Below are 13,951 nucleotides of genomic sequence, written 5' to 3' on the forward strand. Positions count from 1 at the left end.
ATGACATCCAGTTTTGGTCTTCACCCTTTCACCAACTCATTCCTCTTGTGCCCTGTAATAGACTGCTTTCAGCCTTGAGGGCCACGGAATCAGTGCCTCTATGTCTTGGAAGAGGAGGGGTTTTACAACTGCTGATTTGGTGCCCCTGTTTGATGCAAGAGCGGAATGTTGTTCTTTAAAAGCTCAGGAGATGTACACCTGGTCCTTTCTACACCAAATTCAATATCAGTTATGGAAGGTGCTTCAGGATTGAGCTGGAGCCAATGCTTATATCTGAATTCAGTATAATGGAGGAGCTCTGTCTGCTTACAGACTTTCTCAAGGGTCGATAATGCTTTTCTTTTGCAAAAGGGCATGAAGGTCTCTCTCCAAACATGGAGAGGCCAAGTTGTTTCAGGAAGTAATAAATCTCTATGAGTTTTGTGTCTAGGATCTGATTATCTGTTTGCTGTCTATCTGAGAGAGATGGTAAATGCTCCAGTGAACACTTGAATCAGTTCAAACAAACAGGTAATGAATTGGAAATTTAGGATGATTTCTTGTGACTGAATGCAACACAAGCTTGTTCTCTCTTCACCACAGGAAAATGAGTTGCAGTTTTCTATTTCAGTGTATTGGCTGTTTCAGATTTGTTTCTGATTCTCTAGCTGCTCGGTTTGAATTTCACTTTTCTGCCCCATCCTACTCATTCTGGCACTGTGGAGAAGTCTACAACAGAACACATTCAAAAAAATCTGAATTGCCGTAGCTTAACCAAGAACTTTGGTTTCAGGCCTTGCTTCTAAGGGAGCAGCCTTCTCAGTCTCTGTCACTAAATGTAGACACCCTATTGAGGCTTTTGATTGTGACTCCTTCTGTTTGGATACTGAGTCTGCATTTTGCACCATGTTCTTGAACAAGTTTAAAGAAAACGTGCTTGTTTTTCACCAGCAAGAAATATCTGTGTGAACAGGAAGAAAAAATCCCAAGAGGTACATGTATGCAGCTAGATAGATTTGTTGCAAATTGTATCTGAGAGATCTTTAATCCCAGAAGGAGCCCTTCATATATGTTGCTAGAGCATGTACTGTATCTCAAGAATGTAGAACTCTGCATCCTTGGCAGGCAGACAACCAAATGGAAGATGCTGAATGTGAATTCTTTCACAGTGATTTCAATTTGGCCACTTTGTTGAACTGGTCCTGCCTCATTCCTCCCCCATGTTTTCTTAGTCTCCTTAATGGTTTTCTGCTGGTTAATGACCATGTCCTTCTGTGAGAGCTTAATCTGCCTATAGATATTTTCTAAGAAATGTTACTTATAAGCAGCTTTCCTTTCCACAAGGAAAACTATAGCCCTTTACTAAACTGTTAGATTATTGTGAACACTAATACTCTGATTGCCCTGGTTCCTTAAATGCTTCCTTCCCCCCCCCCCCTTTCTTCAGTCTCATCATGACAGAGAACATTTGTATCACTGTAATTAATCTTCAAACAGACCTTTATTAATTGCTCCAGAGACATATGCTTAGTGAAGAAATAAATCAGATCTCACAAATGGCATTGTTATGTAGAGTTAACTACAAGCTCAGGGTTGGAAGAAACTATAAACCGCAAGATAGTCATCTTCTGTTTTATGGGGTTGTTCATTATCATTCTTTAGAACAAGGACAGGGAGATCCTCAGCAATCCATAACTATGTTTTGTTCTTAGAAGTCTTACAGTAACCAGTCTATTCTGAGAAATAACTTTGGTATTTTAGAGGAATAGGTTGAAGAAAGATGGGTTTAGTTTCCTTATACAACAAGTCAGTGAGAATCTGTGACTTGCATTGGAGAGGGTACTAAATAAGAGGCTACTAGTTACAAAATAAAATTCCTATTTTTTAAAAACATATATGAACTGATCACTTACTACCAAAGCGGAATTTAAAATCAGACTTTTGTCTTTTCCCCTTTAGCCTTCATGCTCTTCAAATGTATGGCTTGACTTTTATTTGATTTAGATGCAAACAAATAGTCTGAGAATTCCAGATGCAGCAAAATGGTTTGGATGTCACCAACCACTTTGGGATTTGAGTGTCTTCACCCAGTAGGCTCCCTTTAAGGCTGAGATTTTTCAGTGATACATAAATACGTTTAGTCTTTCTGTTGTTCCTCCTTTTCCTCGTAATAGAAATTCGAAACTAACTTGGCCAGTTTTGTATTGCTAATTACACTCTTCTGAGAAAACTGCCACGGTCTATTAAATACTTACCTCAAAGCATACTTCTGTTTTCTAATTTACCTTTCTTCCTTCATCTCCCACAAAAGGAATTGACCCAGTCAAGCTGGAGAGAATTCAACTTCCAGCTCAACATGCTGAAGAGAGAAATTCGTATAATCATGTACTTGCAGAAGGGCTCATCAGGATAATGAATTATGCTGCACAACCAGGTATCACTTTTCCAATATTTGTTTTCTTGCCAAGATGAATTTTTGAAGATAAAAACAAACAAAAAAACCCGCTACCTAGCCTCTTGTCTTTGAGGGGAAAGTGTCTGTTTAATGTGCTCTTCGATGAACTATAAATAGATATGGTCTGTGAAAGACAACTATCAGGTTTTCCTTTGTTGCTGAGGAACCAGAAACTCTGGATTTCTGCTAAGTAGTTGTTTTTATACTCAGAACTATACAGGGATCTGTTGTTTTAATTCCTACTTTCTGTGGTTTTGAATAAACAAAAATGATGAGATGTGTAGTGATTTCAGCTTAATGTAGGATTTCATCCTGAAAATATGATCTGTGGCACCTGTGCTTGTAAAAGTGATTCCAGTGGAGTAGTAATCTTGAAAACTATATGGTATCCTTTGCTTATAGCAGTCCATTGTCTCTAGAGGTGATAACAAATTTTCCCTTTTTTTTTTTATCCATATTGTATTTTCAGTTCTGAACTGTTTTGCAGAAAACGTGGGGTTTTTCCTTGACTTCAACTTTTTTGTGAAATGAGGGATACAAGGCTCAGTGACCTATTCCACGGAAACATGATTTTTGCTCAAGCCACAGCTTTTTTCCCTGTACTTCCTCTCTTAAAACTTAACATGAGTAGAACTGGTTTTCCCCTGAAACTGATGCACTATCAAATTCCTGATTGTCTGCAGAATAAAATCTAATGCTTGTTTGACTCCCAAGACTGATCTACAGAGTATTAACTTGTTATGCTGATGTCATTCACAGATTAAAAGCACATTTATATATGAAGAGTTTGTACATACTGCAGAAGGAAAGAGTACAGGATGAGGCATTTATTTAAACAAAAGCACTTCTGGGGAAGGGTGGAAATAGTGGGGTTTTATTAAGCTTGCTAAATGCTGTGTAAAACATCTCCTTTTCTTTTTTGGGGGTACTGACCTTTGTATCTTTAGTTTCTGGCAGCATAGTACTAACTTGTGAAAAAGTAGATGGGAGTTGGGGTCAAAAGCTAAGCTGTCTGTCTGTCTCTTGGGTATATTATATTGTCTTAGTCTTGATCACTGAGCTCAGACTGTACATTTCTAATATCTTTTTTTTAAATTCTTCTGAAACTATAAGCTTAAAATCTCAATGCATTCTTTCATTCTGACTTCTCTAGATTCTCATATCCAAGCTGTATCTGAATCCTTTGGACTTTTTTAAGGAACAGCTATGCCTTATTAGTATGCTATATACAAAACTTCCTTTCATCTTGTAACTTTATCCATGCCAAACATCTGTCATCCTTTTGTAATTTTAGTATAGTTCAACTTGTTCTTCAGATTGATAAAGGCATTGTTTTCGACTTCTTTTCTGATAGCATTAATCGTTATTGCCTTCTTATTGCATGGTTCTGCTTTAAATTTTCTGCTGCTTTAAATTACTCTTCCTGTTCTTTTTTTTTTTTCCTTTTTATAGCCATCAGCATTGTAAGCCAGCATGAGCAACTCATCCTTGTCAGATAGGGTGTATGACAGAGGAGCAAAGTTTATGACAATTGCAGAGAAGAATAGAAATGTTTAAGAACATTGGGTAATGAGAAGAGCAATACTTAAACTGCTACTATCTTGTATATTGAAATTTTCTTTTCATAGATGGAAAAATCCGTTTGGCAACTTTAGAACTTGGCTGCCTGTTGCTGAAGCAGCTTGTGTTTTCTAAAAATGGCAGCATCATAAAAGATGTTCACCTTGCTTGCCTTGAGGTAAGTATTTTCTTTCAAATTACCAGTCACAGCATTACTTGTCTTTGAGTCTTGTAGTGTAGTTGAATAAATTTGTTTCATTTCTGATTGCAATAAGCATAAATGTGAAATTTGAGCTTCTGGAACATCTTTCCATTGGTGGCTCTGTGCAGTGAACGTAAAGAATCAATATCCCATGTTATGTTCTCAGCTTTGCTGTTACCTTGCTATTTAAACTCTAACATCTCAAGCAGGGTTATGTTTAATTTTCTCTCTGAAATTTGTGTGTCATCCATCTCAACAATGTAAAGAAAAGTGCTTTTGAAATTAACAAGCTCACATAAGCTGTATTTTCATAAATGCAAGAACTGTGTTCTATCACATTCTGGGCTGAAGGCTATGAGTATGGGGATATTAACAGACAGTCTCTTCTTTATGAGTTTTTGGGTGTCTTTTTAAAATGTGACTTTTGAGTAAATGGTGTATTTACTCCCTGAAACACAGTTATTTTATCTTTTCTAGGGTGCAAGGGAAGAAAGTGTTCATCTCCTTCGTCGTTTCTATAAGGTATATATATGCAAAATGCTGTAAGGAAAAAGTCCTTTACATAATGTGGAGTTAGAAGCATGTCTGCAGCTCAGTCTCTACATAGTGCCCAAGGCACCACTTTTTTTAAGGTGGGAACTCCATATTTGTGATAGAGAAGGAGGTGTTTCATTGGAGGATTCCTCCCCTTTCCTGCCCTTCCCGTACCACACTGACATACATCACAAAAAGGCTGTTAGAAGTCTCACAGGGTTTGTATTGGAGGTCAAGTTAGCAGCCATGTGCTTTTGTTGCAACTGCTATGTATTTCACGGAACAGAGCTGCACTATTAGTACATTTCTGGGATTTTATCATTGACACTAATATGGAATGTGTTTCTTTTTGGCATTAATTTTTATTTGTGTCTTATCTGACATGATGATATAAAATTTTACTTAATCTTTTTTTCTTATTGGAGACCTCTGCAGATTCTCGCCTTTTTTTTTTTTGTATTGGAAACGTGAGAGAAATTTGTAATATTGTAAAAATGAGAGAAATAAAATTTTTAGCCCTAGGTGTTAACTTCTGTATAAGAAGTGGTAAATCCGTGACAGATTTCAAGTGTCTAAAAATCTCTTCCTATTTTTGTTAGAATTCTCTTGAAGAATGTTTTCTCAATGTAGCTGACAAAAAATAAGTAACTTGTGGTGGGTTGACCTTGCCTGCTGTCAGACGTCCACCCAGCTGCTCTCTCACTCCCCCTCCTCAACAGGATGGAGGGAGAATATAAGATGAAAAAACCATGTGGTCAAGATAAAGACAGGGAGGTCACTTACCGATTACCAACATGGGCAAAACAGACCCAACTTGGCGATATCTGCTCCACCACGGTCCTCTCCATGGGCTGCAGAGGAATCTCTCTCCCTTTCTTGAACGTGTTTTCCCAGAGGCGCCACCAGTGTTGCTGAAAGGCTCAGCTGTGTCCTGCAGTGGGGCGGCTGGAACCGGCTGTGTCCAGCACGGGGCAGCCCCGGCCTCTCCTCACAGAGGCCCCCACAGCCCTGCTGCCAGGTCCTGGACAGGGACACCCGGTACATAATTAAACAATGTCTGCATAGCCATAAGGATTCATGGTATGTCCATATCCCCTTTTTTGGAAGGGAGAAGAAATTTTTCTGGATATGTTTGAAGATGAATACCGGAGTATGACAGTAAGTGGCACCCCTTCCGCCCTGCCCAATCCTCAAACCCAGATACAACACAGGAGCAAGAATAAGTACTTATCGATAACTACTGAGTATGCTGGTATCTTTATTTCTGGGAGTAGAATAACAAAATGTGGGTGGTTTTTTTTGACTCTGAGGAGTTGTGTCTGCACTTACATAAATCGTTTATGTGAAATTTCACAGCTCTTTATTAAATAAAAGCCCATTACTTTCTGAAAGTGAGTATACAAAAATGTCTTTATCCTGGGAAATGAGAAATTGGATTAATTTTTTTTCTAGTTACTAAACAACATGAAAATCTTCTGAAGCCCAGCGAGGTTTCAGTTCTGAGTGGTGCCACTTTACTTACCAGTAGAGGACAGGGTTCTAGCTAGCAAATATCAGGGCCTTTGTCTCATCTAGGAGAGGTACTGCCTGTGCTGCAGTAGCAGCTGTGAAAGTTATAACAGATTACTAAGCTTAATCTCAGACAATTCATATTTAACCTGTAGACATGCTTTAAAACTAATTATCTGTTTCAATTCTTAGGTTAGAATTCAGATGAAAATACTTTGGGTAGTCAGTTACAGAGGTACAGGGATTTAATGAGCAGCTGCTAGTTGTTTTTTTGAAAAAGCACAATCTACAATTGGTGTGTTGCAATAAGTCGTTTAATATGGGAAGCATCTTGCACGTATCTAACCAGCCTAAATACTAGAAGTATTAGTGAAACATTTAATTTTAGTAGTTAAGTATTGCGGTACTTTTAGTTTGAAAAGTGGCACCGATACTAGCATCATTTTTATGTTGCAGGTTCAGTATACATGTAGTTTTTTCTGTTGTATCTCTGAGACTGCTTTTTTTTTTTTTTATTTACCATAAAAGACAGAGCTACACCCTGGAACTTGAACTTTGTTTTCCTTAAAGCATATTTATTTGCCTAGCTAGCAAATTGGGCAGGCTGATGTAAGTGCTAAGATGTCTTGTCAGATGAGTTGTGTAAATAACATGGTATAGAGCTTCTACGAAGGCAGAAGGATACTTGCTCCATCTGAATGACAAAGAAAGGAAAAAGTTGTGTCTTCATTAACAACAAATGAGAACAAGTTCAGAGAAGCAAGTAAATTGAACACTGTAGTCCTTAGTATTTTTGCTTTCAGCAATGACTGTTCTTTTTTAACATTCTTCACCTTTATGATGTAAAATGCTGTTTAAACTAGCGTATGCTCATGTGAATTCCATCTGAAGTAGTTGTTTACTTGTTAGAAATTTTAGTTCTGTGTTCTCATTTGTTCTCAGTGTCTATGTAGATTTCTGTATCTTTCTACACATTAATTGAATTTGTTAATCCAGTGTTTTAGACGCTGAAGATGAATTGTTCTGAGATCAGAAAAATTGACTAAAGACTATTTTTGAGTTTGTATGTGTGCAAGGCAGCAGTTCAAGACTGCACTGTGAAAATTCTGGACCTTGTTTCAGTCTGCTTCTTTTATGGTATCTGACCATGGCAGAGTGGCCAGGAATTGCTTCCAGTTACAGTTGGCTATTTTGGAGCGCCCACGTAACTGCATTTTTCTTCTATGCAGAATATCGTACAAGCTGTGGGAAGGGCTTTTATATGTTTTAGCCATTCCAGCTGGCTTTCTGGCAAAAAGAAGCTTATGTCTCCAGTGCGTGTGTATATAATAGAACTTGGATGAAATTGCCCAAAGGTACAGAAGGATACATATTTCAGACATCATTTATTCATGAAAAAAAGCGACCATGTAAGGGAGAGACTCTTACTGGCAAGATTGAAGGAAATTGTCTAGTGTGAAAGTTATTGCATTATTAGAGACTAGAGAGTTCTTTTGGGAGAGAAAAAGATATGGGAAACTTTTTCTTGTGATTGAAGTAATTACAAATTTGAATCAAAACTTAAAATCAAACCTGACAGACTGGTTTTTAGTACTCATGAAATAGCTTCTCTTCTGTAATCTTTCAGAGGTTTTTTTCCTGTGTTTTTTTCGGTATGGAAACTTCAACAGTGTGTTAGGGAATGATGAGCAAATATAAAATAGAGATTGCATGTAAGGAGCTTAAAATAAGACAGATGGTATCAAAAATTCTCAGAACTCCGTAACAATTCCTTCCTCTTAAAATATGCAACCATGAGTTGTAAAAGTAAAGAATGCAAATGCTTATTGTTCTGTATAATAATCAATGTTAAAATATTTTTATAGATTAAGCCCATGAATGTAGAGTACTTGATGATGGATGCCTCAATCTTGTTGCCTCCAACGGGGACACCACTGACTGGTATTGATTTTGTGAAAAGATTGCCTTGTGGAGATGTGGAAAGAACACGAAGAGTAAGACTATTTTTCTTCATTCGTTCATGGCAGAATGATGCCAAAGGCTTTGAACAATTCTAGAAATACAGACGTTTTTCCTTGAAAGCTGCTTGATTGGAAACTTCCTCCATAAAATCATAAAGACTTGATGAAGACAGACCTGTGTGTAGAGTATATAATATTTATCTGTCCCAGTGGAGAAACGTTTTCTCTATGATTTCTTGTGTCTAGTCAATTCAATACATTCTTGCACTGGGTTTTTAATTTTCTAGACTGTGGAGACATCTACATAAAAAGGCATTTTGATGACACTCAGTAATATATAGTCAGTTTCCTTTCGTGATCTAATATCTCAGTCTATCTTTCATTATATTCCTATAGTAAGAATATCTCCACGGAAGGCTGGTTGGTTTCATATTGCTTGTGTTTCTAGACATAGCAAAAAATATAATTCTACTCAGGAGTGTTCATCTTGCCGAAGTAACTAATGATAGAGGTCTTGAGAGTGAGGAGAAAAAGAGCAAAATATCTATTTTTAAGACTGACACAATCTGTAGAGGTGATACTGACCTGAATAACAACATCATTATCAGCATTCTTGGGATAAGCAGTTCTTGGCCCTTATCTGGCAGTGCCAGTAAGTCTTAAAGATATATTGCTGCATGACATTATTATTTGAAAAGTGCTGTTCTTCAGGTAGCTTTGTGTTTATGTAAGTGTATATTTAAGTATATTCAAGTACTCTTGAAGAAAAAACGTATTTCCAGGAATCTTGTGAAACTTCTGTTTTCATTACTTATTTATAAGCCACGCAACTTTTGTTGTCACAGCAAATTAAGTTTGATAAAGTACAGTGAATTATCTTGAAAAGTATTGTTCTTAGAAAGCAAAAATGCTTCCTAGAATTCTCTTGGAGGCATTTAACAGAATGATACTTGGAAATGCATGTTAATGGAAACTGACTGCTCCATGGTTTTTCATGTGCTAAATAAGGAATAGCTTAACTTCTGTTGGTGGAAATTCAAAAATCAATATAAATATTCCTGTAAATTCTTTGGGATGGAAGGGTCTTTCCCATCAGCAAGAACTCCCAGAATGCTTCCTTGTTGGTCCTCCTTCCCCTGAAGTTTTAGAATTTTTTACAATTCCTATGCTACTTTCTTCCAGCTAGGTTACCTCTCTTAGGCTGAATTGCCATAACAATATGCTGAACTTCAGGTGTATCTTGTGACATTGCTGCTGCCACTTAACCTGCTGGAGGTCCTTTTTGGTGACAGTTTCAAATGGATAGTGATTCAATTCTGAGCATCCCATGGCATGATTCTAAAAAAGTTCTCAAGTTTTATTTCACTAGCAAGTGAAGAAGTCCCGTACTTTGATTATATCATGAGTTCTTAGCTGTTAGAGATCAGATCTTTTTAGGCTCTCACTTCTTCTTTTGCTATAGAAAGTCTCTCTAAGTGGCAATTCTTTTCCTCTTAACAACTGTAGGAGGAACTCGCAGAAATCAGATATCTCTCCAGTTATCAAAGGCACATCTCCAAAATCCAGATAGCCAACCTCTCTGCCTTAAAACATTAAAATGCCCAGAAGTCGTTAGGCTGCTTTCTGAAATCGGCTACTACTGCTTGATCAAGCCGTCTGCCCAGAATCAGGTGCTCTTTGGAATTGTTGATAGTCCAGTTACTGCTTGTTGGTTTTATCTGTTCCTTCTGATTTCTATAGTCCTAAAGATGGTGCTGCTTACCAGTCACCTAGAATAATGCAAACTCATTTACGTGCTTATTTGGGAAGTAATGAACAGTATGGGTCTTGAACTCTGCACCTTGGAGGACCTAGCAAGCAAAGACTTTGAGAGAAGGTTTTGAACTACCTGTGAGAACACTGTTTCATGGCAATGTAATAAGATACTGGTAGGTTTCCCTGCAAATTGCTATTTCTTTGCACATGGTATGTGTATATAAATGAAGGAATCGGCACAAAGTATACCTCATCATAATGTGTAGTTCTTTAATGTAGATAGCAATTCATATTTGTTCCTACTTAACCAAGAAAACAGAAGTCAGCTGAAAAAAATTCTAGGCCACTGAACTGCTCTGCTGTTTTATCGAGATCTAATAAAATGTTATAGGAAGTCACAAATCACATGCTTTTGGGGCTGTATTGATATTGCTAGCAAACTGAGGGCTATCAATATTGTAGTTCCCTTTTCATCTGATGTTATTGATTTTTTTTTTTATTTTCTTGCAAAGGCTAAAGTTCTGATTTTCTTTCCTACTCCTGTAGATTATTCTGCAGTAAATGTGATTATGTGTTTGGAGATGAGTGACATGAGTTTTATAGGGAATGTATGTGAGGAAAATTAATGCTTTGTCTAGGAGGGAAAGAGGATTGAGGGGAAAATAAGTGAAAGCAGGGTGAGTGATGGCTGCCCACTGAAATAAAAAAAAAAAAAAAAAAAAAAAAAAAAAACCCAAACCTGTTGGGTTTGACTTTTGAGTTACCAAAAGTGCAAGGATGATGTTGTTCTTGATTGAATTTGGAAACTTTTAAACCCAATACCATGAATTCTTCTTGAAGCATTTGGTAGTAAAACTGCTTTATAGTAATCCTATTTAATTTCAGTAAATCCCCCATACATTAGAATGCAATCTGCCTAAATGGGAGAGATCATCTCCCATTATAAAGTGACCCTGCTCTTATTCATAAAGTAGTGTTAATATCATATTTTTGTGACATTCATGTCATGGTCATGTATTATGACATTCTTTGCTCCAAATAATCATATTGCCCTATTAGATTTCAACAGTGTCAATTCATGGAAAAGCCAGATACATGACTTCACTCTCTTCATCCCTGTTCTGCCAGAAGTTTCTGAAAGCACCACCAAGCTGGCCAAGCACTCGCATTTCTGGTTCACGGGAGCCACAGTTGTGTTGATTTTAAAAATAGAGGGGTGAAGGGTTTTGCCTTAAAGCAGTTTAGATTTGTTTTTCCTAATACTTCCTGCAATCTGGGAGTTCCTGGGCACTGCAGCTGTTCCATGAATTCAATGCTTTTACTGTAAGGCAGCAGTTAATTTATAGTATGCCACAGAATTACTGTGTAGGAAACCGTTTTAAAAAACAGAACACCAGAAGTAACAAAAAATGATTTTTCATTTGCTATACTGAAAGTACAGTTCTTGTGGAAGAGGATTATAAACGGTGCCTTTCAAAATGTGGCTAATAAAATGATGATTGTTCTTTGGCACTTTATCTAGTCTTTGCATACCATATATCATTAATTTCTAAATCAAAACAAGAATATTAATTTCACAGAGCAGCTGTTGAAAGTTCCTTGGGACTGGTGCAGCTTTCAGAATGCTTTGCCCTGATATAGACCTTCTGAGAATATAGATTAAGTTCTCCGAGAATGCTTATTGCATGTGGTTAGTTTTGATGAACACAGCAAATTAAAATCCCCACTGTTTTCTCTCAAACTTGTAGACATCTTAGCTAGACTCAGCCAGAAAAGCTATTACTGTTTTAAGTTCAAAATGTGAGTGTCTCTGAAGGTTGGTTGTGTAGTTGTCTGTAGCATACAGTATTGCAAATACAATCAGTCTTAAAGTAATAACTAAAAAAAAAAAAAAATCCAAGAGTGTTGGTTTTGCTTAAACAGCTCCTGTAATCATTTGCCTGTCAGTCACAATCTGTATAAGTGTGCCAGTGGGATAAAAGCTCTGCTGCTTCTACTTCTTTGAAAATAAATAGCACATTTCAACCTCTTCCATATCCTTTTTTAACTAACTTCGTAATTACATTCTACTTTCTCAATTTAAAAACTAGACTTACTGCTTGACAACAAACTCAGGAGTTGTAGAAGTGAGTAAGATTCTGTTACAATATGTAGTACTGAGTGCAGCAATATTTTAATATTCTTTTTTTAATTTCTCAAGGCAATCAGAGTTTTCTTTATGCTCCGTTCGCTATCACTGCACTTGCGAGATGAGCTAGAAACTCAGTTACCACTCACGAGGGAGGAAGATCTGATAAAGACAGATGATGTTCTTGACCTGAGTAAGTAGTCCCTCTATTTCCCAAATAGCCTATGACACAGAAAAATTGCTGACTTTTTTTTTTTTAATAATTAAAAACCCCAAATAGTTATCTTGTTTGTGTAATTGACTAGCAAGGATGATTGTGTTAAGTTTGTCTTCTACTTAATTACTCCAACAGCTACGTTGTGCTGTTGTACTGATACTGGGGTTTGGTCGTCATCATGTCGCCCCCCACTCTGGAGTTCTTTTTCTTCGCATCTCTTCTGTCATTTTAAAGTTGGCGTATGGAAGCTTTTACTCCCATAGTTGAACAGGATGCTGAGCTATTCCCAAGGAGAATCAGTCTGTAATGTCCAGAATGACCTTGTGATATTAAGTAGTACTTATTATGAAGTAAAGGCAAAGTACCTTCTTTCTGCAGTATCATAGAATACTACTGCACTCTCCATACTGAAGAAACAAAAAAGTTGAAAGGAATAGAATCATGAAGTATGCTATTTGCAAATTCAATGTTCATTTAACATCAAAATATACATCTTTAGATGACCTTATGTGTTACTAAACAGTATGACTTCTAGAGTAACTCTGGCCTAAGTCATAAAGCTGTAGTTTTACTGTCTCCAGCACTGACATTGTTTAAGAAACACTAAGTTGTCATGTTTTAAGTTAATCTTACTATAGCGTGAGACATTTGCTTTTTGTTTAAAGGTTTAAAATATGTAGAGAAGTGTGTTTTTAGGCTAGAACTGAAAACAAAGTGCATGATAATATAAATACTATTAGTTCCATTTCTTGTAATCAAGACCTAGAAGAATTTGACATATTGGTGGGTGTTAGCTGTAAGTAGTTAACTTTTGTTCAGGCAGTTGTCTTATTAAGAACTTGCAGGTACCATTCGTAGCTTTAGAGGGCACGTGATTGCTAAAATAGAGCGTGTGTATTTGCTAGGGTTTTAATTTTTGAAGGTTCTTTTTCTTACAAAAGAAGGAAAAAAATGCTTGATGTTTCGGGCGTTAATTTTCTTGATTCTCTATGCCTAAGTGCCTGTTGATCTTACTCCAACTAAAAAAACAGTTGCCCTAGTTGCCTTAGTAGATGTTAGGGGATTATGTCCAGTATCTCAGAGAACTTTTTGTGCATCAAGTACATGAAGAATATTAATTATGTGAGAGGAAAACGCTGAAATGAAGTGAGCTAAACAGAAGTTCTGTGATATCAGAGCTGCTGTGCGGTAGCTTAATGGATGAAATCCAGATTAAACCTTAAACAAATAAATTATGTTTCAAAATTATTATTAAAAATTTATTAAATTTAATTTTTAGAAAATATATTTGTCTGCAATACTGAAAATGTCAGAGGACGCTCCCTGTGGCATAAAGTCCAAGCCATGCAGCTTAGAGCAGTGAAAGATTTTGAGAATAAATTCATTTATCTGTAAATGTGGAAAGAATGCTATCAAAGGAGTTAACTGAACTTGTGAAAACATACAAGCTTAAGATATGGACAGGCTTTTACTAAGTAAATGTAAGCATTAGGCTGCAATAGATGAGAAGATATCAAGATATCAGTCCAACGGTTTTTATTTTTGATAGCTACATGGCCGATGGTGTTGAATGCTGACAGTTGAGTCAGCGCTATTCCCATTTGTTGAATTTCTTATTATTTAAAAGATTTAAGAAAATGTAAGGGAAAAT

General features: G+C 36.7%; 1 protein-coding gene across 10 annotated transcripts in view; it reads left to right on the forward strand.

Annotated features, from left to right (window-relative positions):
• The window catches only part of CLEC16A (C-type lectin domain containing 16A), an 89,774-nt gene that overhangs the window by 30,102 nt on the left and 45,721 nt on the right, over positions 1 to 13,951 (forward strand). For 8 of the 10 annotated variants that reach the window (XR_012676082.1, XR_012676081.1, XM_075164974.1 and 5 more), the window contains exons 13-18: positions 2,291 to 2,413; positions 4,063 to 4,172; positions 4,674 to 4,718; positions 5,838 to 5,888; positions 8,105 to 8,233; positions 12,156 to 12,276. Coding sequence is in view for 8 of the 10 variants with exons in the window: in XM_075164974.1 (XP_075021075.1) it covers positions 2,291 to 2,413; positions 4,063 to 4,172; positions 4,674 to 4,718; positions 5,838 to 5,888; positions 8,105 to 8,233; positions 12,156 to 12,276 (579 nt within the window). In the remaining 2 variants the exon portion in view is untranslated. The remainder of the gene's footprint in view (positions 1 to 2,290; positions 2,414 to 4,062; positions 4,173 to 4,673; positions 4,719 to 5,837; positions 5,889 to 8,104; positions 8,234 to 12,155; positions 12,277 to 13,951) is intronic. The other 2 variants (XM_075164975.1, XM_075164973.1) reach the window with 2 other exon arrangements.

The sequence above is a fragment of the Calonectris borealis genome, chromosome 16 (assembly GCF_964195595.1).
Source record: "Calonectris borealis chromosome 16, bCalBor7.hap1.2, whole genome shotgun sequence".
Lineage (NCBI taxonomy): Eukaryota > Metazoa > Chordata > Aves > Procellariiformes > Procellariidae > Calonectris > Calonectris borealis.